The 25,464-nt window shown below is 38.4% G+C and overlaps 3 protein-coding genes across 3 annotated transcripts; all 3 read right to left on the bottom strand.

Moving 5' to 3' along the window:
• Positions 1–249: 249 nt before the first annotated feature.
• Positions 250–1,281, bottom strand: LOC145521921 (trace amine-associated receptor 7a-like). The gene has a single exon (XM_081530883.1). The coding sequence runs from the start codon at positions 1,279–1,281 to the stop codon at positions 250–252; it is 1,032 nt and encodes a 343-aa protein (XP_081387009.1).
• A 6,239-nt stretch (positions 1,282–7,520) lies between these two features.
• Positions 7,521–8,545, bottom strand: LOC145521827 (trace amine-associated receptor 8-like). Its single transcript, XM_081530775.1, is given in 2 exon segments — positions 7,521–7,933; positions 7,936–8,545. Coding segments are annotated over 2 exon segments (1,023 nt in total).
• Positions 8,546–19,277: 10,732 nt separating this feature from the next.
• Positions 19,278–20,324, bottom strand: TAAR9 (trace amine associated receptor 9). Its single transcript, XM_081530894.1, has one exon. It carries the CDS (start codon positions 20,322–20,324, stop codon positions 19,278–19,280), a length of 1,047 nt encoding a protein of 348 aa, XP_081387020.1.
• Positions 20,325–25,464: the final 5,140 nt, after the last annotated feature.

Genomic DNA, 25,464 nt, shown 5'->3' with positions numbered 1-25,464 from the left:
GAGTGGAAGCAGCCCAAGTTCTATGTTAAATTGCTTTGTTTCTGGCTCCAAGGTCATGCTGTTTCCATCACATACAGGGTTTTATGTTATATTAGCCAAAGAATAATGAAACTGAATTTAAGTGTTTGGGTCAAATTTGAAGCACAATTTATTTTACATTAGAAGACCTTAAACACATATGACTAAATTTTTTACCCAGCGTGTGTTCACTGTGAATCTACTATCAATTCCTCCATCTGAAATGTAGACTTACCCAGAAAATAAATTTACTGTTGAGGAATTTTCTCTCAAGACTTTGCCAGTGACAATGAGTTTTATGGCTTTTCGAAACCAAGGATAAAAGAAAGCATAAATCAAGGGGTTCATAGCTGAGTTATAATAAGCAATCCAAACCAGTATTTCATAAATATATGTGGGAGTGATGAAACCTAGGAAGGCATCAATTATGGTACCCACAAAGTATGGCAGCCATGAGATCAGAAATGCTAGCACTGCAATGCCCAGCGTTCTTGCAGCCTTTCTCTCCCTCTTGGCTACTCTGTCTTGGTAGCTGTTTGAGCATCGCCCAGTCTTATTGCTCAGATTCTCAATTTTTCTAGCCTGTTGTTTAGCAATGAGGAAAACACTGGAGTAAAGAACTATCATCACAAGGGTGGGGATGAAGAATAAAAGGAAATTCACCAATACCCAATTTTGATTCACTGCAAATTGACAGCCTCCCACACAGGTGAGAGCACTTACTAGATCCTCCAGTCCAACTGCATTCGCTCCTGTGCCAAGAAGGGAACAAGAATAAACAATTGAAAAGAGCCAGGAGAAGGCAATACACATGCCAGAAACAGACACAGTGAACCTGGTTGGATAGACCAGGGGGTCAGAGACGGCAATGTACCTGTCCAGAGAGATAAAGCACAAGTGGTAGATGGAAGTGTAACAGAATGACCCATCAAAACAAGTATGAAATTTACAGTAACTCTCCCCAAAGTACCAGCAGCTCTCCACAGACCTCACTGTGCTGAAGGGCATCACAGTCACTCCCACCAAGAAGTCTGCACAGGCCAGGGAGGCAATCAGGAAATTGGTTGGAGAATGCAGCTGCTTGAAGTGGAGAATGGAAATCATTACCAAGAGGTTTCCAAATACAGCCAGCACAGCTCCAAAGCCAAACACTGTGTACAGGATGAGGCGGGAACCTGGTGAGTAGGGGGTTTTCACACAGGATCCGTTCAGGTGTTTGTAGCAGAGCTGCACAGCTGCAACAGTGGATGAGCTGCTGTTCATGATGCTGCTATCAATAGCTTGTAAACATCTGCAGAAGTTCTTCCCTTTTTCAATCAAATAAAATAGAGCAGTTTTCTATTTCCTGGTGGGAAAGAAAAGATATCTTTCAACTGATTACTTTGGTAATAATTACCAAACATAATCACGTGACCTGTCATGTATTTATGTTAGTTTTAATCGCTGAACATATTAAATAACTGTATATTGAATTTGAATTTATTTTAATTTTAGAATATAAAGTATTATTTTTATACTTAAAACATACTATGAAACAATTTTCTAAATTGAATAATAATTTAACTTCAAATAAATCTGTTGCAAATTTTCTTTTCCCACAAAAGATGTCTTACCTTATAATTTATCAACAATCTTTTATTACCTGACTGATGTTTGGGGGCGTTATTCCTCTTTGTCAAAGTTAGCATGGTGCGTATTGATTTGTTGTTCATTCATTACCTTTTAGGGAAGCCCATATGGTGTCATTGGTAAAAATCCTGCCTGCCAATGTAGGAGATGCAAAAGACACAGGTTACCTTTTACTACCCCCCTCCAAACTATCTAAAAAGTTAATGCCAAAACCCCCAAGGAAGCACAGCCAAATCCCACATCCAAAATCATCTACAGTGGAGTCCCTATGGTGCAAGCTGTGAAGAAGAAGAAACTCACACTTAATAATCTCCAATTAAAATTTATTGTTTGATGTAGAACAGCATGGATACAAAACCCAAGAAAAAGAATGAACACTCTCACTCATAATGAAGCAGAAATCCTAAACAAAATAAAATTAACAGCATATAAAGAGATGATACATCTTGATTAGAGTCTGTGCCAAGAATGGAAATTTGCTTTAACAATTGAAAATCTATTACTATAATTTACCATTTTAACAGATTAAAATTCTATGATCATCCAATGAAATACAAAATTCCATTTGATGTACTTCAAAATTTATTCATTGCTAAAAAGAAAAATTCTTAGCTAACTAAAAATATGAGATCTTGTGTATCTGAAGAGGTCTACACAAAAAGGACATATTGCACAGGATATACTGAGGAGAGATATTTAAGAAAATTCTCTTTAAGATGAATAAAAAGCCAGAGACACTTCAGTAGGAGAAAATTTATGAGCTGTAAGTCATGCAAGATATCTGTAAATTCAAATGCATTCCAGTCATTCATGTATATGACATTTATATTTGTTAATTTATTGTATAGATCTTGTCAAGAAAGTGAGAGTTATCAAAGGAATAGTTCATGCAAAGATGGACACAATAAAGGACAGAAATGGTAAGGACTTAATAGAAGCAGAAGAGATTAAGAATAGGTGGCAAGAATACACAGAAGAACTGTACAAAAAAAGTCTTAGAGACTCAGATAACCATGATGGTGTGGTCATTCACCTAGAGCCAGACATCTTGGAGTGTGAAGTCAGGTGGGCCTTAGGAAGCATTGCTATGAACAAAGCTAGTGGAGGTGATAGAATTCCAGCTGAGCTATTTCATATCTTAAAAGATGATGCTGGGAAAGTGCTGCACTCAATAGGCCAGGAAATTTGGAAAACTCAACATTGGCCACAGGACTGGAAAAGGTCAGTTTTCATTCCAGTCCCAAAGAAGGACAATGCCAAAGAAGGTTCAAACTACTGCACAATTGTGCTTATTTCACATGCTAGTAAGGTAATGCTCAAAGCTCTCCAAGCTAGGCTTCAACAGGGAACTGAGAACTTCCAGAGGTAAAAGCGGGATTTAGAAAAGGCAGAGGAACCAGAGATCAAATTGCCATCATCTGTTGGATCACAGGAAAAGCAAAAGAATTCCAGAAAAACATCTGCTTCATTGACTATGCTAAAGCATTTGACTGTGTGGATCACAACAAAATGTGGGAAATTGTTCAAGAGATGGGAATACCAGACTACCTTACCTGCCTCCTGAGAAGCCCTGTATGAGAAGCCCTCCTTCAAGAAGCAACAATTAAAACTAGACATGAAACAATGGACTGGTTCAAAACTGGAAAAGCAGTACATTAAGGCTGTATATTGTCACCGTGCTTATTTAACTTCTATGCAGAGTACATCATGCGAAATGCTGGGCTGGATGAAGCACAAGCTGTAATCAAGATTGCCAGGAGAAATATAAATAACCTCAGATATGCAGATGACACCACCCTAGGGGCAGAAAGTGAAGGGAGGTAAAAGGTGAAAGAGGAGAGTGAAAAGGCTAGTTTAAAACTCAACATTCAAAAACTAAGTTCACGGCATCTGGTTCCATCACTTCATGGCAAATAGAAGGGAAAAAATGGAAACGGTAACAGACTTGATTTTCTTGGGCTTCAAAATCACTATGGATGGTGTCTGCAGCCATGAAATTAAAAGATGCTTATTCCTGGGAAGAAAAGCTATTACAAATTAGCATATTAAAAGCAGAGACATGACTTTGCCAACAAAGGTCCATCTAGTCAAAGCTATGGTTTTTTCAGTAGTCATGTATGGATGTGAGAGTTGGACCATAAGGAAGGCTGAGCCTGAAGAATTTATGTTTTCAAATTGTGGTGCTGGAGAAGACTCTTGAGAATCCCTTGGACAGCAAGGAGATCAAACCAGTCAATCCTAAAGGAAATCAACCCTGAATATTCATTGAAAGGACTAATGCTAAAGCTCCAATACTTTGGCCTCCTGATGCAAAGAGCTGACTCATTGGAAAGACCCTGATGCTGGGAAAGATTGAGGGCAGGAGGAGAAGGGGGCGATAGAGGATGAGATGGTTAGATAACACCACCAACTCAATGGACAAGAGTTTGAGCAAACTCAGGGAGACAGTGAGGGACAGGGAAGCCTGGTGTACTGCTGTCCACGGGGGTCACAAAGAGTTGGACATGACTTAGCGACTGAACAACAACAGCAATAAAACAATGTTTATAAAATGTGATAATATTGGACCATTTTGTCTTTTACTGGACTCCGAAGAGATTGCTTCTAAAATTTCATCTCCCAGTGTGTGCTGAATTTCAGTGATCGATATATTTTTATCATATTAAAGAAGGAAACAATGAGCAATCAAAACTTTGAATAGAACTCAGGCAAGATCAAAGAACTTCATTCTCATACTTAGTATTAACATGATCTGGTGTCTCTGTTATTTTTCTCTTGAGTAATAATATGATAGATTAACTCCTACCTACGAATGAGTTTTCCTGGAATCATTTTGCCAACTCTAATTCAGTCATCTAAGGCTATGGAGGTTATAATATGGTACTAACAAAAGCACTACATGCTTGTGTAATTAGAAAGCCATGATCTGCCAGCCTGAGGGAGTCATATTTAGGAAAGACTATCCTGAATTGATCTTCCCTGTAGCTCAGATGATAAAGAATCTGCCTACAATGCAGAAGACCTGGGTTCGATCCCCAGGTCAGGAAGATGCTCTGCAGAAGGGAATGGCAATCCACTCCGTTGTTCTTGCCTGGAGAATCCCATTGACAGAGGAGCCTAGCAGGTTACAGTTTATGGGGTCACAAAGAGTCAGACACGACTGAGTGACTAACACTGCTACTGCTATCCTGAAGTGAATGAAAGAATCTGTTCTCTTGTTTTCTTTTCCTTTTGTTGAATTGCACATACTCACTACATGCTCAAAAGAAATTTCATATTCAGAGTTGTACTGGAGAGTTTGGTATCACACGTAACAACAGAATATTTTTTCTACCCATAGGAAATATTTTAAAAATCTTCAATTTTCCTTTGGCCTGACTATCTATAATTTAATTTAGTAAGTGTAATTCTGTGTGACATTTATTGAATGGAACTATTATCCAACTCTTTCACTTAATTTTTTCTATGTTCTCTATGCTCTAAAAATAGGAAACATATCCTTTTTAAAAATCTGTTGCAGTTAATCTGATGTATTGAGGATAGTAAGTGATAACATGAAAATGTACTTATTTTTATCATGCTACTTCTCTACTTGTTGTCTTCCTCTTTTTCCAAGCCCAGTCTTCCATTTACGGAAATTAATCCTACAGTCCCAAACTAATCTACCCTTATATTTGCCTACACAAGTCCAAACATGCTTGGGGATTCCTCAAAAGTCCTTTCTACCGAAAAATAAGGTTGCTTTAACAACTTTTAAACCTGCAGGCCATGGGACCATATGTGGGTGAGAAGACAATGTTATAGGAATGATCAAATACCATGTGCCAGCCTTGTGATGGCAACTCATCCTCTGCTCACAGGAGTTAGATCTGTGATATTCTTCTGAGTATCAAAAAATATATTTTAAAATGAATTGTCCATACTACCTACAAAATTATTTTCCTTGAGGAAAATACTAGATAAAATACATTTTTAAAATCTTTAGCTATCCTTGCATAGGTACTTACTTGTATATAATTAATGTTCAGTATTTGTTTGAAAACATGAAAAGACTCAATGAAAACCAATGAGAAAAAGTTACTTCTATCATTTTAAATGAATGACAAGACAGAAAAACCCAAAAGAAAAAGACCTACATACCACTATTTGTACTAAAATGGTTTCATTATACAAAATACACTGGACTTCCGCAATGGCTCAGCAGATAAAGAATCTGCCAGCAATGCAGGAGACACAGGAGACACGGGTCAGAGATCCCTGGATCCGGAAGATCCCCTGGAGAAGGAAATGGCAACACACTCCAGTATTTTTGCCTGGGAAATCCCATGTAAAGAGGGATCTGGCGGGCTCCAGTCCAAAGGGTCACAAAGAATAGGACATGACTAAGCACGTAGGCATACAAAATACTCCAGAAATGCATTCCAAAAAACTTTTATTGAATCAACAGTGTAAAATGTTCCAGAGAACAAAATGTAAAAGTATAGTATACATTGTTTATGCTTTTTCTAATATTAGGTTTTTTTGCAGCAAAAGCAAAGAATTTTTGATCCTACAACATCCTGGAGAAGTAAATACAGACTACACTTCCGTGAGGAAACTGCTGAGAAAAAAATGAGAATGTGAATTACACATTATTTTCAAGTGAAATTGACGCAGAAATGGTCCCTACTAGTGGTAATAGATAATTTTTTCACATGCAGATTTTATATTAGCTAATAATCATTATACCAGGTTTTTTGGTAAATTTTTTCCACAATTTCTACTTCTTCATAATGTCTGTAACTAATACCTGATTCCAAAGCAGAATCACTCTTTTCACAATACTACAAGTGAACATTCTAAGATTCTTCCCAGTCGTTAAGCAGGAGAGGCTTACCTGCTGCTCCAAAAGCTCCAGGAAGATACAGAGGAGATCGAGTCACAGGAGAGCAGGAAATAAACAGACCCTTAGATAATGTCCTCAAGCCTGGACTGTCTGATATGCGCTGAATCATGTCCCCTCACCCCCAATTCATATGTTGAAGTCCTAACTCTCAGTATTTTGCAATATAACTATACTTGGAGACAAGATCTTTAAAAAGTTAATTAAGCTAAAATGAGTTTTTAATCCTATATGACTGGTATTCTTAGAAGAGTGGATTAGGACACAGACTCCCATGTAGCAAGGACCATGAGAGGACACAGAGAGAAGACAGCCATCTGCAATCCAAGGAAAGGGGTCCTCTGAGCAAACGAACTCTTGCTTACACATTGATCTGGGAATTCTAACCTCTACATTTCTAAGTGGGAGAAATAATTTCTGTTGGTTGAGCCATTGTGATACTTTGCTATGACAGCCCTAGAAAATGAAATAATGTTGCAAAAGACTGAGAAAGAAGGACCTTTGAAAGATAAATGAAAGTTGAGCCTAAATGAGAAAATGATTACAGATTTGAGAACGAAAAATGAGATTCAGGATTCATAGAAATGGGAAGAAACAAGTACGTATAGTAAGGATGTGTACAAAGCATCAAGACAGATGACACAGGTAAACTGCTTTATCATTTATTACTTTGTTAAGTCACTTCAGTTGTGTCCAACTCTTTCTGAGCCTATGGACTGTAGCCCCCAGGCTCATCTGTCCATGGGATTCTCCAGGCAAGAATACTGGAGTGGGCTGCCAGGCCCTCCTCAAGGCCATGCCTTTATTACTTGGTGCAGTAAATATCCTTATTATATGATGAAGGCACCAGTCTGTGACTTTGCTCCTGGCTAATTTGAAAAATATATATATTTACCTAATTTTGAAAGGCTTTATTCATTTTTGTATCTAATTTCATCATAAATTTGTAATTTTAAAAATAGTCCTAAATTCTTCAACTTAGTGCTTTCATTTACTCTGAAAATAAGCTAGTGGTTGATGAACTATCCTTAAAAAGTCCCTCACTTAAAATAGGTTTCGTGGCTTTCCTAAACCAAGGGTAAAATAAAGCATAAATCAAAGGGTTCATGGCTGAGTTATAATAGGCACCCCAACAGCAAATCTCATAAATATAGGCAGGGGTTATAAAACCCATAAAGGCATCAATTAATATATCAATTGTACATGGCAACCATGAAATCATAAATGCTACCACCGTGACCCCCAGGGTTTTAGCTGCTTTTCTCTCTCTCTTGGCCACTCTGGATTTATAACTCTCTGATTCTGCTTTGCTGCCAGTATTTTCAATTTTTAGAGCTTGTTGTTTAGCTACAAAAAAAATCTTACCATAAAGAATTACCATAATGAGGGAAGGTATAAAAATATCAGAACACTTATCAAAACCCATTCTTGATTTAAAACAATTTGACAACCACCTACACAGTTGAGAGCGCTTACTAATTCCTCCATGCCATCGTCACTGACACCTGTGTAGAACACAGCTCCGCTGTACACAATGGGCAGCATCCAGGAGATGCTGATGCACACCCCTGACACAGACACCGTGAACTTGGTGGGATAGACCAGGGGGTCAGTAACAGCAATGTACCTGTCGATGGAGATGAAGCACAAGTGGAAGAGAGAAGAGTAACAAAATGCCACATCACAGGAACTGTGAAGGGCACAAAATCTGGCTCCAAAGTACCAGCAGCTCTCCACGGACCTGACCATGCTGAAGGGCATCACAGTCACTCCCACCAGAAAGTCCGCGCAGGCCAGAGAGGCGATCAAGAAATTGGCTGGCGAATGCAGCTGCTTGAAGTGAAGAACTGAAGTCATCACCAAGAAGTTTCCAAAGATAGCCAACAAAGACCCAAAGCCAAACGCTGTGTACAGAATCACCCGAGATGCAGGCGAGTAGGGAGATTTAATACACGATCTGTTCACATTCTCATAGCAGAGCTGCACGGTATCAGGTTGGGAAAGATTGCTGGCCATGGTTCTGCAGTTGGATGCTTGCTTTGTTTCTGCCCTTTGGAAAAATGGTTCAATTCTGAAAATTAAATAAATAAAATAAAACTTCATACTTGAAGAGTGCTTTTTAAAACTTCCTCATATTACATCTATTTTCCATTTTGTTATGTAAAGAAATTAAAAGAATTTTTTTAAATTCTGAAATTTATTCCTTCTGTGTTTATATAATTATTTCTCTGTGTCTAAATCTCATAGGTATTTAACTTTAAGCAAATCTACTATGATTATTCAGAAATCACATTATCTGAATAACTGAAGCAATTCAATTTAAATACTTGGCCCTTTACACCTGTGAACTTCTTCCTTGCAAGAGATACTCACATACAGCAATTGCACATTTAAAAAGTCACCTCTTAATGGACCTCCACCTTCATGTTGTCTGAAAAGTTAACACCTAGGGTGCTTTAGAAAGCCAGCCAATAAACTTTGCCCATTATAAATTCCTCACAAGCAATCCCTGTAGTGTAAGGTGTGACTGATGAAAAGAAACTTACTTTTGTTGATTATAATTAAAAAGTTTTTCTGCAACACATACTTCTCTGTGCCCTTTTACTTTATCAAAACACTTACAATTTTCACATCCAAGAGATCTATTTTAATTCAACTGTTCCAAAATAGTCTCATTCTGTATTTGGCAATAATGTTACCTATTTCCTATTTATAAGACTGGCTGAATAATTTGCAGGATCTGGGACAAAATAACAATTTGGAGATCTTTGTTCAAAAATATGAAAAATAGTGCCCTCACATTCACAAGTTTTTTCCCCTTCTCTGCAGTTTCTTGCCAAGATATTTGATCTTTGCTGTGGAATGCCTCACTCCCTTGGACATGGAGATATTAGCAGGTCGAGTGCAGGTCCTCATAGGTGCCTGGAGACCCTGTTCTGCAACTCAGTGGCCCACCCACTGCCAGGCTCCCCCTCCCACCAACCGCTGAAACAATAGTCCAGACTCTGTTTGGAGTGAGGAAGCTGAGCCAGGCATCTGCCCTTCTCCTGGGCCTGCCACCTCAACCAAAGGCAAATAGACAACCCCCTGAGATGGCAGCCTCCACATCAGGACCCACACAGTGCATGAATTGGGGGTAGGTGAGGGGCTTGGCCCACTGAGTCTCTACTGGAACGTGCTGTGGCCCTACCAACCTGAGATGGGATGACACCTGCTGTGCCTACAGTGAGACTGCTGGAGTGCACAGCTGACCACAGCCTTCCCGATGTCACGTCCTGTCCTCGCACAGGGTGGAAAAGGAACGGCAGTGCTAGTAGGTCAGAGTAAGGAAGGAGACACTGGACTGGGCCCAAAGAGCCAGGGGGTGGGGAGCAAGTGGATGAAAACCCCTCCCAGGGAGAAAAGGGTGTAATGGAGACAATCATAGGTAATGTGATTCCAGGTTCCAAGCCCTCACACATGCTCCATGGTCTCTTCCGACTTCACATGCAAAATACAATTCAAAGATACAATTATTAAAAATTCCAAAACTAGAGCAACAGACCTCAAAGCCTGATAGCAGGGCTCAGTGCTGCTGGACTCGTGGTGACCCATGGAAGGGCCCTGTCTGATTCACTTCTGAAACTAAATTATCTCTTTGTAACAGCAACTCAATGAAGCAAAGAATGTCAAGCAGAGGCAACTGCCAAACACTTTCTGATGGGACAACTGGGAGCTGAGGGCCAGGCAGTTCTGTTGGTAATATCCTTTCTGGACACAGAATTTTGCCCTTTGGGTATCAATAGGAAATCAGAGAATTACAGAGGCAGACTAAAGACTGTAAAGTGTTAGTCACTCAGTCTTGTCCAACTTTTCGGGACCCCATGGACTATAGCCCACCAGGCTCCTCTGTCCATGGAATTCTCCAGGCAAGAATACTGGAGTGGCTGTGATACTGTATTAATGTACTTTTCAAGGTATGTACTGTAAAATTAAAAATGTTTTCTTTACTTTTTGTGCTTGTATTTGTTTGCCTTTTATGTATTATTTCTGTGGAAAGTATTATAAACCTATTACATTACAGTACTATATAACCGATTATGTTAGTTGGGTACCTAGGCTAACTTCACTGGACTTATGAATATGCTCTTAGAACAGAACTTGTTTCTATGTAGGAGACTTACTGTAATTGTATCCCTTGTCTAAAATAAAAAGGAAAAATGATGTGTTTGTCTACAGAAAGAAAAAAAAATGGATACTGGAGTGGGTAGCCATTCCCTTTTCTAGGGGATCTTCCTGACCCAGGAATTGAACCCCAGTCTCTTGCACTGCAAGCAGATTCTTTACCACCTGAGTAGTACCATTCTGAGTACCATTCTGAGGCACCCCATTAAGGTATTTCAAGTCTGAGGAAAAAAGCTACCTTTGATCCCTTAAAGCAAATAGGAAGCAACCCTACACAACAAATGAGTGATGAAGAATTTTTTCCTTTACATTATGTTAACACTTAAAAATAAGCATAATCTGCCATTAAGGATAAAAATAGTGAAAATAGCTTGATACAAAAACGAAACAGATATTAAAGATGTGCATGAAAACAATTACTCAGTTAATTGTCATCCTAATTCTTCTGGGTACTGCTATCTTTTCTTCACTCTCAATTGTCAAACCTAACTTGTTTTCACCCTACTCTTATTCAGTAACCTTGGCTCCCTATTTTCTGATAATATAACATACAGAATTTAGAGACTGAGAGGATATAAAGATTTGGGGTGCATAATGGAAGCAGGAATCAAGGATGATTCCCAGGTTTTTAGCTTGCCAAAAAGAAAAATACAGTATGTAGGACAAAAAGTACATTTGAGGGGAAAGATGATGTATTAAGTTGGAATTGGGTAGAGGGACATAAAACTGAGGTTCTTCAGTGGGTAGTTTAGCCTGCATACTTTTAGCTCAGGAAAAAAATTGTGCCTGATATGATCATGTGGGATTCCTCAGCATACTGGTGATTTTGCGGGCATAGGAGTATATGTGATTGCCTGCTATCACCTGCCATAAAGCACAGGATATATCTGATACTCAGTAAGTACACAAAAAAGATTGTCATGACCCAGATAATCATGATGATGTGATCACTCACCTAGAGCCAGACATCCTGGAATGCAAAGTCCAGTGGGCCTTATAAAGCATCACTATGAACAGAGCTAGTGGAGGTAGTGGAATTCCAGTTGAGCTACTTCAAATCCTAAAAGATGATGCTGTGAAAGTGCTGCTCTCAATATGCCAGCAAATTTGGAAAACTCAGCAGTAGCCACAGGACTGGAAAAGGTCAGTTTTCGTTCCAGTCCCAAAGAAAGGCAATGCCAAAGAATGCTCAAACTACAACACAATTGCACTTATCTCACGTACTAGCAAAGTAATGTTTAAAATTCCCCAAGCCAGGTTTCAACAGTATGTGAACCATGAACTTTCAGATGTTCAAGCTGGTTTTAGAAAAGGCAGAGGAACAAGAGATCAAATTGCCAACATACACTGGAAATCATCAAAAAAGCAAGATAGTTCCAGAAAAAAAACATCTACTTCTTCTTTACTGACTATGCCAAAGCCTTTGACTATGCGATCACAATAAACTGTGGAAAATTCTTCAAGAGATGGGAATACCAGATCACCTGACCTGCCTCATGAGAAATCTGTATGCAGGTCAAGAAGCAACAGTTAGAACTGGACATGGAACAAAAGACTGATTCCAAATCAGGAAAGGAGTACGTTAAGACTGTATATTGTCACCCTGCTTATGTAACTCATATGCAGAGTACATCACGAGAAACCCTGGGCTGGATGAAGCACAAGCTGGAATCAAGATTGCTGGGAGAAATATCAATAACCTCAGATACTACCCTTATGGCAGAAAGCGAAGAAGAACTAAAGAGCCTCTTGATGAAAGTGAAAGAGGAGAGTGAAAAAGTTGGCTTAAAGCTAAACATTCAGAAAACTAAGATCATGGCATCTGGTCCCATCACTTCATGGCAGATAGATGAGGAAGCAGTGGAAACAGTGGCTGACTTTATTTTTTTGGGCTCCAAAATCACTGCAGATGGTGACTGCAGCCACGAAATTAAAAGACACTTGCTCCTTGGAAGAAAACTTATGACCAACCTAGATAGCATATTAAAAAGCAGAGACATTATTTTGCCAACAAAGGTACGTCTAGTCAAAGCTATGGTTTTTCCAGTGGTCATGTATGGATGTGAGAGTTGGACTATAAAGAAAGCTGAGTGCTGAAGAATTGATGCTTTTGAACTGTGGTGTTGGAAAAGACTCTTGAGAGTCCCTTGGACTGAGATCCAATCAGTCCATTCTAAAGGAAATCAACCCTGACTATTCATTGGAAGGACTGACGTTGAAGCTGAAACTTCAATACTTTGGCCACCTGATGCGAAGAACTGACCCATTTGAAAAGACCCTGGTGCTGGGAAAGATTGAAGGCAAGAAGAGATGGGGACGACAGAGGATGAGGTGGTTGGATGGCATCACTGACTCAATGGACATGAGTTTGAGTAAACTCCAGGAGTTGGTGATGGACAGGGAGGCCTGGCCTGCTGCAGTCCAAGGGGCCTCAAAGAGTTGGACACAAGTGAGCCACTGAATTGAGCTGAACTTACCTCTGCTATTGTAAGTTCTTCCTCTGCTCACTTGAGATGTGAATCTTTTTAATAGCCTCTTCCCTATTTTGCAACCCACTATTGTCTTTCTAAAGTACCTGACAACCATCCCTTTGAAATGTTAGCATCAGCTCCCCATTTTCCATTTCAGTTCCCTTCAGTTCAGTAGCTCAGTCATGTCTGACTCTTTGCAACCCCATGGACTGCAACACGCCAGGCCTCCTTGTCCATCACCAACTCCCCGAGTTTGATTAAACTCATGTCCATCGAGTCGGTGATGCCATCCAACCATCTCATCCTCTGTCATCCCCTTCTCCTCCTGCCTTCAGTCTTTCCCAGTATCAGGGTCTTTTCTAATGAGTCAGTTCTTCACATTAGGTGGCCAAAGTTTTGGAGTTTCAGCTTCAGCATCGGTCCTTCAGGACCGATTAGGGTCCTGAAGGACCCTAATATGAATATTCAGGACTGATTTCTTTTAAGATTGACTGGTCTGATCTCCTTGCAGTTCAAGGGACTCTCAAGAGTCTTATCCAACATCACAGTTCATGTTGAGGTTTGACAGAAAACAGCAAAATTCTGTAAAGCAATTATCCTTCAATAAAAGATAAATTAATTTAAAAAAAAAACATCAGTTTTTCAATGCTCAGCTTTCTTTATGGTCCAACTCTCACATCCATACATAACTACTGGAAAAACCATTTAATACTTGGGAAAATCAATCCAGGCCCAAGAGGGCAACAATATTTAGCCAGCAGACTCAGGCTAGTGTGTGGATAGAAACAAAAGCTGGACAGCAGGTTCATTATAAGACTTGCTCAGCATTGACTTTGCATGGGAATGGAGAAGGAACTCTTCTCAATAAGAGGACCTTTTATCTGGACTGATTGAGGGACACCAGGAAGTTTTCCCAACTGAGTAAATCTTCCCTTCTTGAAATGTCACTCTTAGCACTTTACCCTTTTTACAAAGTACTTGTCTCTGGATGCCCCCTAAAATTTCTCTTGTGCCTTCAACCACTGCCAACTCAAACGGAAAGCCGTGTGAGAATGGTGTGTTTCACTGTTCATGCCTTCTTTCAGTCAGTAGTTACTGTTTAGCAGCTCATAGGAAGGAGACGGGATTCCTAGTGAAGAAGGAATTCATAGGGCCTGGACTCCATCTTAGGCCTGTTCGTGCTAATCATGTTCGGCCACCTCTCTAACAGACTCTGAACTCTGTGCTTAGTGCCTGTGGAAATGACAATAGAAGGTTTTTTCTGTAACCTCGGGCTTATTGATTGTTGACTGTTTGGAATGTAACCTCGGGCTTATTGATTATTGATTGTTTGAACACATAACACATGAATGATAGGGTTATTGTGATTGTATTTACCTTTCCTTTGTTTATGTAAGTCACAAGGAAATTGGGTGGTGGGTTCAGACACATACACATGGGGTATAAAAGATTTTCACAAATGCTGGTCGGGGTCCTTGGCTAAGAGGAGACTCTGCCTTGGGCCCGCCGGTGTAATAAACTGCACTTCACTATCTGCATCGTCCTTCTGAGTGAGCTTGTTTCCCAGAATGCGTGGCTATAACACTAGGAGATGGTAGGAAGTAAAGACAGGGCAAATGGGAGACTCTAAAGTAGATTTTACCTGCCTCATAAATTTAACAAAGATGAGTCATAGCAGAAACTTTATCTATTCTTCTCTTTAAAATGGTCTATTCTGCTTAGCCTTGTATTGTCCTTATAACGTGATGAAAGATCACCCTTTGTCATTAGATATAACTGAGTACATACCTTTAAACTGTTGTGTCTGTGGACAGAATAAAGTATAAATGTCAGTTGCTATGTAATACCTGGGAATATAGTCTACACTTTTTTATTTCTGAGAAATGCTATTGGTTTTTTGGAACTTATTATAAGACATTATGTTATTTCTCATCACTGTGTACAATAGCCAAGAAGTCTTTTTGGTTAAAATGCTTGATTGTATGACTTTAGCTAATCAATCTTATAAAGGCATGTTCTGAAAGTGTCTCAAATAAAACATCCTAATAAAATTCTTTCCACTGATAACATTTATAAAATTGAAACAAGCAATTCCTATGCAATAATAGTTTGTTTATTGGCTCTTTGATCTCCAAAACCTACAGATTTGTTTAAATCATCCTAATTTTTACAAAAGGTGTTTTCTCAATGAGAGCACCTATTATCATTTTCATTTTATAGGTAATCAACGAAGATATACAAAAGGGTAATGACTTAACCAAGGTTGAAGCTAGGAAATGGTAGGAATGGGTTTCAAACCCAGAGAACCTTGCTTTAAAATCTCACTCTGGACTCTAGTATATGTAGATTTTACAGATAAAAGAAGGCACGTGTTTCCAAAAACAACTAGACATTCATAATCCAGATAATAAATCTCTGAGATATCACCCCATGAATTTCCATTTCCACTCTATATTGTGGAAGTTTATGTGTTCTAGCATTTTTCTCATTAAATATAAAATTTGGGGATTAAACAAACACTATCAATAGCCAAATCTGGATTTTTCCTAAACATTGATTACTAACAATTTTCTACTTTAGAAAACCAAATTTAAAAGGAGGCAGATTTTTTTTAATTTATTTTTTTTATTGAAGGGTAATTGCTTTATAGAATTTTGTTTTCTGTCAAACCTACGAATCAGCCATAGGTATACCCTTTTGAAACTCCCTCCCTTCTCCTGCCCCATCCCACCCCTCTAGATTGATTCAGAGCCCCTATTTGAGTTTCCTGAGCCATACAACAAATTCCCATTGGCTATCTATTTTGCAGATGGTAATGTAAGTTTCCATGTTACTCTTTCCATACATCTTACCCTCTCATCCCCTCTCCCCATGTCCATAAGTCTATTCTCTATGTCTGTTTCAAAAGGAGGCGGATTTTTAATGGAAAAAAGCAGTACACAATTATTTGATGGATGAAAATAAAGTCATTATTTGCTTAAAAATAGCCTCAAGGGCTTACAAAGAGCAAGAAACTGTACTAGGTATTGAAACAAGATGAAAAAATAACAAGTAAAAAGTACACAGCTATTTAGTATTGTTAGTAAACATCAGATTATTTGATACACAAAGTATAATAAATCTGTCTAAAGCTTGAAAATATCTAAAAATTATTGCTAAGGTTCTGTGATAAACTTAGTTTAAAATATAGTAATCAAAATAAATTTCGTGCATGTCAAAGGACAATTGTCTTTAAAACTCACTTTTGACTTTTTAATTACTATTACTAGTGTGTTTCTGCTTTTTTTTCAAGTGCAGATGTAATACTGAAGAGTCATTCTTCAAGACGGATACTTAAATAGGTTGGAATGTGTCAAAAATGAAGAGTGAAAACATAAAGGAAGAGCATTAGAGCTGAAGAAAAATAAACTGCAGCTTCAAAGATTGTAAACATGGGAATCTGTGAAATTCAGGTAAGCATCAATTAATTACATCAGTAACAAAAGAAATGTTGTTACAGCAGTGACCAATGAGTGACACTGACAGTTCTCCAAGAGAACCTATATATTAATGATGGTCTATTTTGTCTTTGCAGTGTGTTATTGATGGATTATTCACAACCATGATGCCAACTGATAAATTTGCTCTAATCCCAACCAACACTGAGGCAAATGACAGCAATTGTTCTCTAACTTTCTTTTTTTTTTAATTTATTTATTTTAATTGGAGGCTAATTACTTTACAATATTGTAGTGGTTTTTTGTTCTATAACTCTCTATTTCTGAACACTCCATTTGAATATTTTTTAATATACAATATTTTTTTAAAGTAGCAGCTGTACTTTTAGTATCAACCGATTAAGAAAAATACATGTTGGACAAAAACAATTATGAATTCAATAATGCTTTTACATAAATGCATATTTTATTAATAAAAATTAAAAAATATGCATTTTAATAATAGTACATATATGTGAGAGACATAGTATTTATGAAATCTACAACCTGAGACATAAGTGGATTAATTACATCTTTGCAATAACTGCCTACTTCCATCTTCAGGGAGTCTTGTTCCAAATACATGGCTCTGCAGCAGTTTTGTATGCAGCTAGCCAAGAAGATAATCTATTATTTGTATAAATAAATTAGATGTAGAAGAAAGGAGTGGTGCTGAGATAATCATTAAGATAGTTTGGGGGTAACTAACCAAGTGTGTTTTTTTCAATCAAAAGACTTTTACAAAGAACTTCTAGGAGAGTAGAAAAATAAACAAGAAAGAGTACATTTGAAGTGTATTCTTCATTCATAAATGTGAATAAGAGCTTAAAAACATCACTGGACAGTATTTATTTCTGCAATCAGTTCATCCAATGATTACACTCTACAAAGTCCAAGTGAATACAACAATATATTTATATATATTTTTTAAGTCCCCCAGATCATTTTCCTTATTATATATGAGTGTCATTGTCAGTTTACACTTGCAATTAGGGAAGGAACACACATTTCTATGAAGACAACGTTATTGATTCACTACTGAAGGGACACAGCTTTGAGCTCTTCTCCGGAGAGAGTGTGAAGGACCTTAATTATGACCATTTGAAAGGTGACCAGTAGACATGTTTGATGACGTCATGTGTGAACCACATAGGTGTTCTGCCATGAAGACTCCGTATTCCGTTCATCCTCTTTTATTTTTTTTTTCTCCTAAATACTGTCAGCTCTATTTGAAAGGTATTAATGCATAAATGTGAAACAGCTTAACCTTGTGTAAAGTATTTCACAAAGTTTTTTTTTATAAAACATATAACATACAAAGTTTATGTAACTCTGTTTAGTTATCTCTTCTTTTCATCTCATAAACAAGTTTGTTATAGAATAGTCTGTGAAAATGAGTTACCTAAATAAATATTTAAGGCTGTGATTCAAAGATTTAAGAAGGCAAATCACACTATTCTTGGTTTTTTCAAATTTTTCTTCATATTAAACACTTGACATACATGTTTAATTAAAATGAATTAAAATTCATGTGAATAAGAAATGTTATCAGATGTGAAAACTAAAGATCTTCCTAGAGTCTATAATACCAACTTGGGTACTTGCTATTTTGGAATAATCCTTGTTTATATTTGGGTAATTCAGCTGTTATTATAATTCAGGTAATGTGTATCTCCAAATACAGTGTCTAATACAAAGAATGACCTCAAAAGCGGAACAAAATATTCTACTGAATTAGCGTTTGGTAGCTCAAACAGTAAAGATTCTGCCTGCAATGTGGGAGACCTGGGTTCAATCCCCGGGTTGGGAAGATCCCCTGGAGAAGGGCATGGCAACCCACTTCAACATTCTTGCCTGGAGAATCCCCACTGACAGAGGAGCCTGGTGAGCCATAGGGTCGCAAAGAGTCGGACATGACTGAGTGACTAAGCATATCACAGCTTATCCAGATTGTTAAAAAAGCAGTGCTATCTTTTTGTCTACATGCTCATTTGACTGTAATAAATTATGTTCTCCAATAGTAAAATGTTCTGTAATCATATAGTTGCTGTACATGTTTTCTGTGAACCCAGTGTCTATAAAATGGAGAGAAAGTATGGCCAGGGTTTAGAAAACACAAAAATTCAATCTTTAATTCACTAGGAAATTCCATTGTACCTTTTCTAAAGTCCCTTTTAGATTAACAAGTTTCAAGAGTTTGTAATCTTACATTAACTCTCAAACAAAATATACTTTAAAGAAGATTTTTGTTCCCCAAACTCTAACTTCAAGTTAGACAGGATTTTTTTTAGCCTCTATGTATTTTGGACAACTAAACAATGGTAACAAATAGGAAAGAATCTACAAAATTCAAATTATTTGAAGAAACAATGAGAAATTTCAGAGGAAAAGGTAGAGAATCAGAAAAGCATACAAGAATATGAAATGAGAGGCAATATTACTCATTTATCACTAAATTCTAAAATAAATGCTAAAATATCAACACACGAACACAACAAAATTTTGGAACAGCTGACTTTTAAACATTAATATCCTCCTGGTTGGCAAATGTTTACACTCACTTCTCTAGATCCAAGTAGTTAATTTTGCCCTTGACCTTACTTCCATGTTAGTTTTTAAGTTCCTGAAGCAATCATGTCAATCTATGTCTGCTTCCTCAGAAAACAAATTAATTGTGGATGAATCACTTCTTAAGATTTGGCCACTTATGATAAGTTTTATTGCCTTCCGAAACCATGGATAAAAGAAAGCATAAATCAAGGGATTCATAGCCGAATTATAATAAACACACCACACTAAAATCTCATAAACATAAGGAGGAGTTATAAAATTCATATAAGCATCGATCACGGCATCAATAATATATGGAAGCCAAGAGACCAGAAAAGCTGCCATGGCAATACCCAGTGTTTTAGCGGCTTTTCTCTCTCTCTTTGCTACTCTTTCCTTGTAACTCTCTGAGGAGCACCAAGCTTGGCTGGCTGTACTTTCTATTTTCCTGGCCTGATATTTAGCTGCCAAAAATATCTTACCATATATAAACACCATGACAACAGTGGGTATAAAGAATAAGAGAAAACAGAGTAGAACCCAATTCTGATTCAATGGAGCCTGGCAGCCTCCTACACAGGTGAGAGCAACTACTAGGTCCTCAATCCCTTCCTCGTTGGCCCCCGTGTAAAAGATAGAAAAACTGTATGTGACAGAAAAGAACCAAGAGAGAACAATGCATATTCCTGAAACAGAGACTGTAAACTTGTTTGGATAGGTCAGAGGGTCAGTAACAGCAATATATCTATCGATCGAGATACAGCATAAATGAAATAAAGAAGCAAAACAGAAGGAAGTATCGAAACAAGTATGAAATTTACAGTAGCTCTCCCCAAAGTACCAGCAGCTCTCCACGGACCTCACTGTGCTGAAGGGCATCACAGTCACTCCTACCAAGAAGTCTGCACAGGCCAGAGATGCGATCAGAAAGTTAGTGGGTGTGTGCAGCTGTTTGAAGTGAAGAATAGCAATAATGACCAGCAAGTTTCCAAACACGGCCAGCACAGCCCCCAAAGCGAGGACTGCATATAGAATTGCCCGAGGACCTGGTGAGTAAGGAGTCTTAACACAGGACCCGTTCACGTTCTCGTAGCAGAGTTCCACAGCTTCAGCTTGGGAGAAATTGTTCACCATTGCCTTCTTGTATGAAAGAGTTTAGGGTTCTCCAATTCCCTATTTCAGCAATTTAAAACAAGGAGATGGCAATTTTAAAAGCTTCTGGAAGAAGAAAAAATTTCTAGTTAAAATAAATGAAAGTTAGTAACTTTTCTCTTATTTGGGGGAGCATATGAACTCTAACCTGTTGGTCTTTTCAAAAACTATTCCCAAGTTTTTAATATATTTAGAGTGGGAATTTGTTGCAGAAAGTTATTAAAATACAGTCAGCATTCTTAGTCCAATAATACATTTTATATAATTACATTATATAAAGAAAGTCCCTTTTTTGTGTGTTAGAAAGTCCCTTTTTTGTGTGTTACTTTACCTTTTGAAATCTTGCCTGTAATCTCCTGAGCTGAGAACTAATTAGGCTACCAAAAGCTGAATTTTATCTACTAAGTCATCTCCCCTGAGTAGTCCATCAGTAATGATAAACTGTACTTAATTTTTTCAAGAAGGAAGAAGTAAATGACATCTCCTTCAAATTATAGCCTCAAAAATCCCTATAGTATAGAGTGTAAAGACTAAGGAAATATTTACTCACAATAACTTGCTAAACTTATTTGGAGAGTGTATTTCCTCCACTGCTTATATTTTCAGAATTTGTGGGGAGTTTTGGTTTTTTGTTTTTTTGTATTCCTCCATGGTTTGGACTGCTTGAGATGATCTGGAGAACTATTCTTCCCAAATTGATACTAATATATAATCAGTGTATAAGTATCTTTCTGGCTAACAACCAGTTTTAGAAGTCTAAAATCAGTAAGATTGATTAAAATAAGCAATAACTTACCTAGCCCCTCACCTTTCATCCTTAAAAAAACAGAGACCTAGGTAATACCTGGAATGGTTTGGGCTAGGGTGGGGAAGTGGTAGATTAACTACCTCTCTGGTGGGAATGGATTCATTCAAGAGCATCCAAAATTCAAGGAAATACAAAGTTTGTTTCTCCCAGTGTTTGTTTTTATTTGTTTGTTTCTATACTGAAGAATACAGTCTTCAGACACTTTACAAAAGTCACCAAACAATTTAGTTCAGTTCATTCTCTCATTCATGTCCGACTCTTTGCAACCCCATGGACTGTAGCATGCCAAGCTTCCCTGTTCATCACTAGCTCCCAGAGCTTGCTCAAACTCATGCCCATCGAGTTGGTGATGCCATCCAGCCATCTCATCCTTTGTCGTCCTCTCCTCCTCCTGCCTTCAATCTTTCCCAGCATCAGGGTCTTTTCCAATGAGTCAGTTCTTCGCATCAGGTGGCCAAAGTATTGGAGTTTCAGCTTCAGCATCAGTCTTCCCAATGAATATTCAGGACCGATCTCCTTTAGGATGGACTGGTTGGATCTCCTTGCAGTCCAAGTGACTCTCTAGAGTCTTCTCCAGCACCACAGTTCAAAAGCATCAATTCTTTGGCACTCAGCCTTCTTTATGGTCCAACTCTCACACCCATACATGACTACTGGAAAAACCATAGCCTTAACTAGATGGACATGTGCCCATAAAGTAATGTCTCTGCTTTTTTAATATGCTATCTAGGTTTGTCATAGCTTTTCTTCCAAGGAGCAAGTGTCTTTTAGTTTCATAGCTGCAGCCACCATCTGCAGTGATTTAGGAGCCCCAGAAAATAAAGCCTGTCCCTGCTTCCATTGTCTCCCCATCTATTTGCCATGAAGTGATGGGACCAGATGCCATGATCTTCGTTTTTTGAATGTTGAATTTAAACCAGTTTTTCACTCTCCTCTTTCACTCTCATAAAGCTCTTTAGTTCCTCTTTGCTTTCTGCCATAAGGATGGTGTCATCTGCGTATATGAGGTTATCGATATTTCTCCCAGCAATCTTGATTCTACTTCATGTTTCATCCAGTCCAGCATTTTGCAGGATATACTCTGGATATAAGCTAAATAAGCAGGGTGACAGTATACAGCCTTGATGTACTCCTTTCCCAATTTGGAATCATTCTGTTGTTCCATGTCTGGTTCTAACTGTTGCTTCTTGACCTACATGCAGATTTCTCATGAGACAGGTCAGGTGGTCTGGCATTCCCATCTCTTTCAGAATTTTCCATAGTTTGTTGTGATCCACACAGTCAAATGCTTCAGCATACTCAGTGAAGTAGAAGTAGATGTTTTTCTGGAACTCTGTTGCTTTTTCTATTATCCAATGGATGTTGGCAATTTGATCTCTGGTTCCTCTGCCTTTTCGAAATCCAGCTTGAACATCTGGAAGTTCATGGTTCACGAACTGTTGAAGCCTGGCTCAGAGAATTTTGTGCATTACTTTGCCAGCGTGTGAGATGAGTGCAATTGTGCAGTAGTTTGAGCGTTCTTTAACATTGCTTTTCTTTGGGGTTGGAATGAAAACTGACCTTTTCCAGTCCTGTGGCCACTGCTGAGTTTTCCAAATTTGCTGGTATATTGAATGTAGCACTTGCACAGCATCATCTTTTAGGATTTGAAATAGCTCAACCGGAATTCCATCACCTCTACTAGCCTTGTTCGTAGTGATGCTTCCTAAGGCCCACTTTACTTCACAGTCCAGGATGTCTGGCTCTAGGTAAGTGATCACACCGTCATGGTTATCTGGGTTGTGAAGATCTTTTATGTATAGTTCTTCTGTGTATTCTTGCCATCTCTTCTTAATATCTTCTGCTTCTGTTAGGTCCATATTGTTTCTGTCCTTTATTGTGCCCATCTTTGCATGAAATGTTCCCTTGGTATCTCTAATTTTCTTGAGAGCTCTAGTCTTTCCCATTCTATTGTTTTCCTCTATTTCTTTGCATTGATCACTTTAGAAGGCTTTCTTATCTCTCCTTGCTATTCTTTGGAACTTTGCATTCAGATGGATATATGTTTCCTTTTCTCCTTTGCCTTTGCTTCTCTTCTTTTCTCAACTATTTGTAAGGCCTCCTCAGACACCCATTTTGCCTTTTTGCATTTCTTCTTCTTAGGGATGGTTTTGATCACCGTGTCCTGTACATGTTATGAACCTCCATCCATAGTTCGTCAAGCACTCTATCAGATCTAATCCTTTGAATGTATTTATCACTTCCACTGTGTAATCATAAGGAATTTGATTTAGGTCATACCTGAATGGTGTAGTGGTTTTCCCTACTTTCTTCAATTTCAGTCTGAATTTGGCAATAAGGAGTTCATGATCTGAGCCACAGTCAGCTCCTGGTCTTGCTTTTGCTGACTGTATAGAGCTTCTCCATCTTCAGCTGCAAAGGATATAATCAATCTAATTTCTGTATTGACCGTCTGGTGATGTCCATGTGTAGAATCATCTCTTACGTTGTTGAAAGAGGGTGTTTGCTACGACCAGTGCATTCTCTTGGCAAAACTCGGTTATCCTTTGCCGTGCTTCATTTTGTACTCCAAGGCCAAACTTGCCTGTTACTCCAGGTATCTCTTGACTTCCTACTTTTGCATTCTAGTCGCCTATGATGAAAAGGATATCTTTTTTTTTTTTTGGTGTTAGTTCTAGAAGGTCTTGTAGGTCTTCATAGAACCATTCAACTTCAGCTTCTTCTGCATTAGTGGTTGGGACATAGACTTGAATTACTACCTTGAGAACCCCATGAATAACACCAAACAATAGTAACTATTTTTAACTTCATTTAACCATGAAAAATTACAACCTTGAATCTGAATCTTAACTGAACTAGAGAGTAGATTACTTACTTACTTTACTGCCATCATACCATTGGCTTTCCAGGTGGCTCAGAGGTAAAGGGAGAAGGCAATGGCAACCCACTCCAGTACTCTTGCCTGGAAAATCCCATGGGCAGAGGAGCCTGGTAGGCTGCAGTCCATGGGGTCATGAAGAGTCAGACACAACTAAGCAACTTCACTTTCACTTTTCACTTTCATGCATTGGAGAAGGAAATAGCAACCCACTCCAGTGTTCCTGCCTGGCGAATCCCAGGGATGTTGGTGCCTGGTGGGCTGCCGTCTATGGGGTCGCACAGAGTTGGATACGACTGAAGCGACTTAGCAGCAGCAGCAGAAGTGGTAAGGAATCTGCCTGCCAGTGCAGAAGAGACAGGAGATGTGGGTTTGATCCCTGGGTTTGGAAGATTCCCTCGAGAAGGAAATGGCAACCCACTCCAGTATTCTTGCCTGGAAAACTCCATGGACAGAAGAGCCTGGCATGATACAGTTCATGGGACCACAAAGAGTTGGACACGACTGAGCGAATGAGCACACACAGCATACATATCTCATACCGTAGATTTGGCTTCTGTTGAAAGTGCAGGTTCTTAAAAAAAGCTGGGTGAACACAGTTGTGTGTATGTGTATCTTTTATCAACATGTCTATACTCTGTAGTTAATAAGCTTTGCCAATCTGTGAATTATAAATGTATATGTGTGGTATGTGTGTATATATGTCTGTGGCATTTTCAGGCCTTACTAGTCCATGAGTTTTAAATCAATTCATTTTTACTTTTATTTCTCAAGTTTATACTTATTTAAGTCCTCACTGGTTTAATGGCATAAATCTAAGTCTCCTCCTTAGAACAGATCTCATAGTTACTCCTCAGATTCCCAAGGTAGGTGCATACATGTATTCATAAGCCAGTTTACCCAATAAAATGACCATTTGACACTTCATGTTTCCTTCTTCTGCCACGTAATGGAGAAATTGTTTATTTAACAAAAGTATAAATTATGATGCTTGAAATCTAAATCCTTGAAATAGTAAGTAAAAGTATAAGGGGATTGAGGCAGCTTAACTCATTACTTGGCAAGTCTTTCTTAGTGATCTATTTCAGCAGTAATAATGTCTCCGTTCTTTGACACTTTCATTTTTCCCTTTACCCTGCTGCCCCTTAGTGGTCACTCTAAGCAATACTGGGCTGACCAAACAGAAGATTAAGTTAAAAGCCCAGAAATTGTTCAAAAATGTCACCACCCAACCCCCTCCCCAAAATAAGCTCCAAACCAAACACTTTGAAAAGAGTCTCTGTGTTGACTCAGATGGTAAAGAATCCACCTGCAGTGCAGGAGACCCAGATTTGATCCCTGGGTTGGGAAGATCCCCTGGAGAAGGGAATGGCAACCTATCCCAGTATTCTTGCCTGGAGAATTCCAGGGACAGAGAAACCTGGCTGACTGCAGTC

This window comes from Giraffa tippelskirchi, chromosome 9 (genome assembly GCF_054371585.1).
Source record: "Giraffa tippelskirchi isolate mGirTip1 chromosome 9, T2T-mGirTip1v1.2.pri, whole genome shotgun sequence".
In the NCBI taxonomy this organism is placed as follows: domain Eukaryota; kingdom Metazoa; phylum Chordata; class Mammalia; order Artiodactyla; family Giraffidae; genus Giraffa; species Giraffa tippelskirchi.
Note: the sequence above shows the minus strand (reverse complement) of the source record. Positions and strands in the feature narration are given on the sequence as shown.

Bases quoted from the DNA above. Each gene is read 5' to 3' on its own strand.
- TAAR9 (XM_081530894.1), bottom strand. From the start codon at position 20,324: ATGGTGAACAATTTCTCCCAAGCTGAAGCTGTGGAACTCTGCTACGAG.
- LOC145521921 (XM_081530883.1), bottom strand. From the start codon at position 1,281: ATGAACAGCAGCTCATCCACTGTTGCAGCTGTGCAGCTCTGCTACAAA.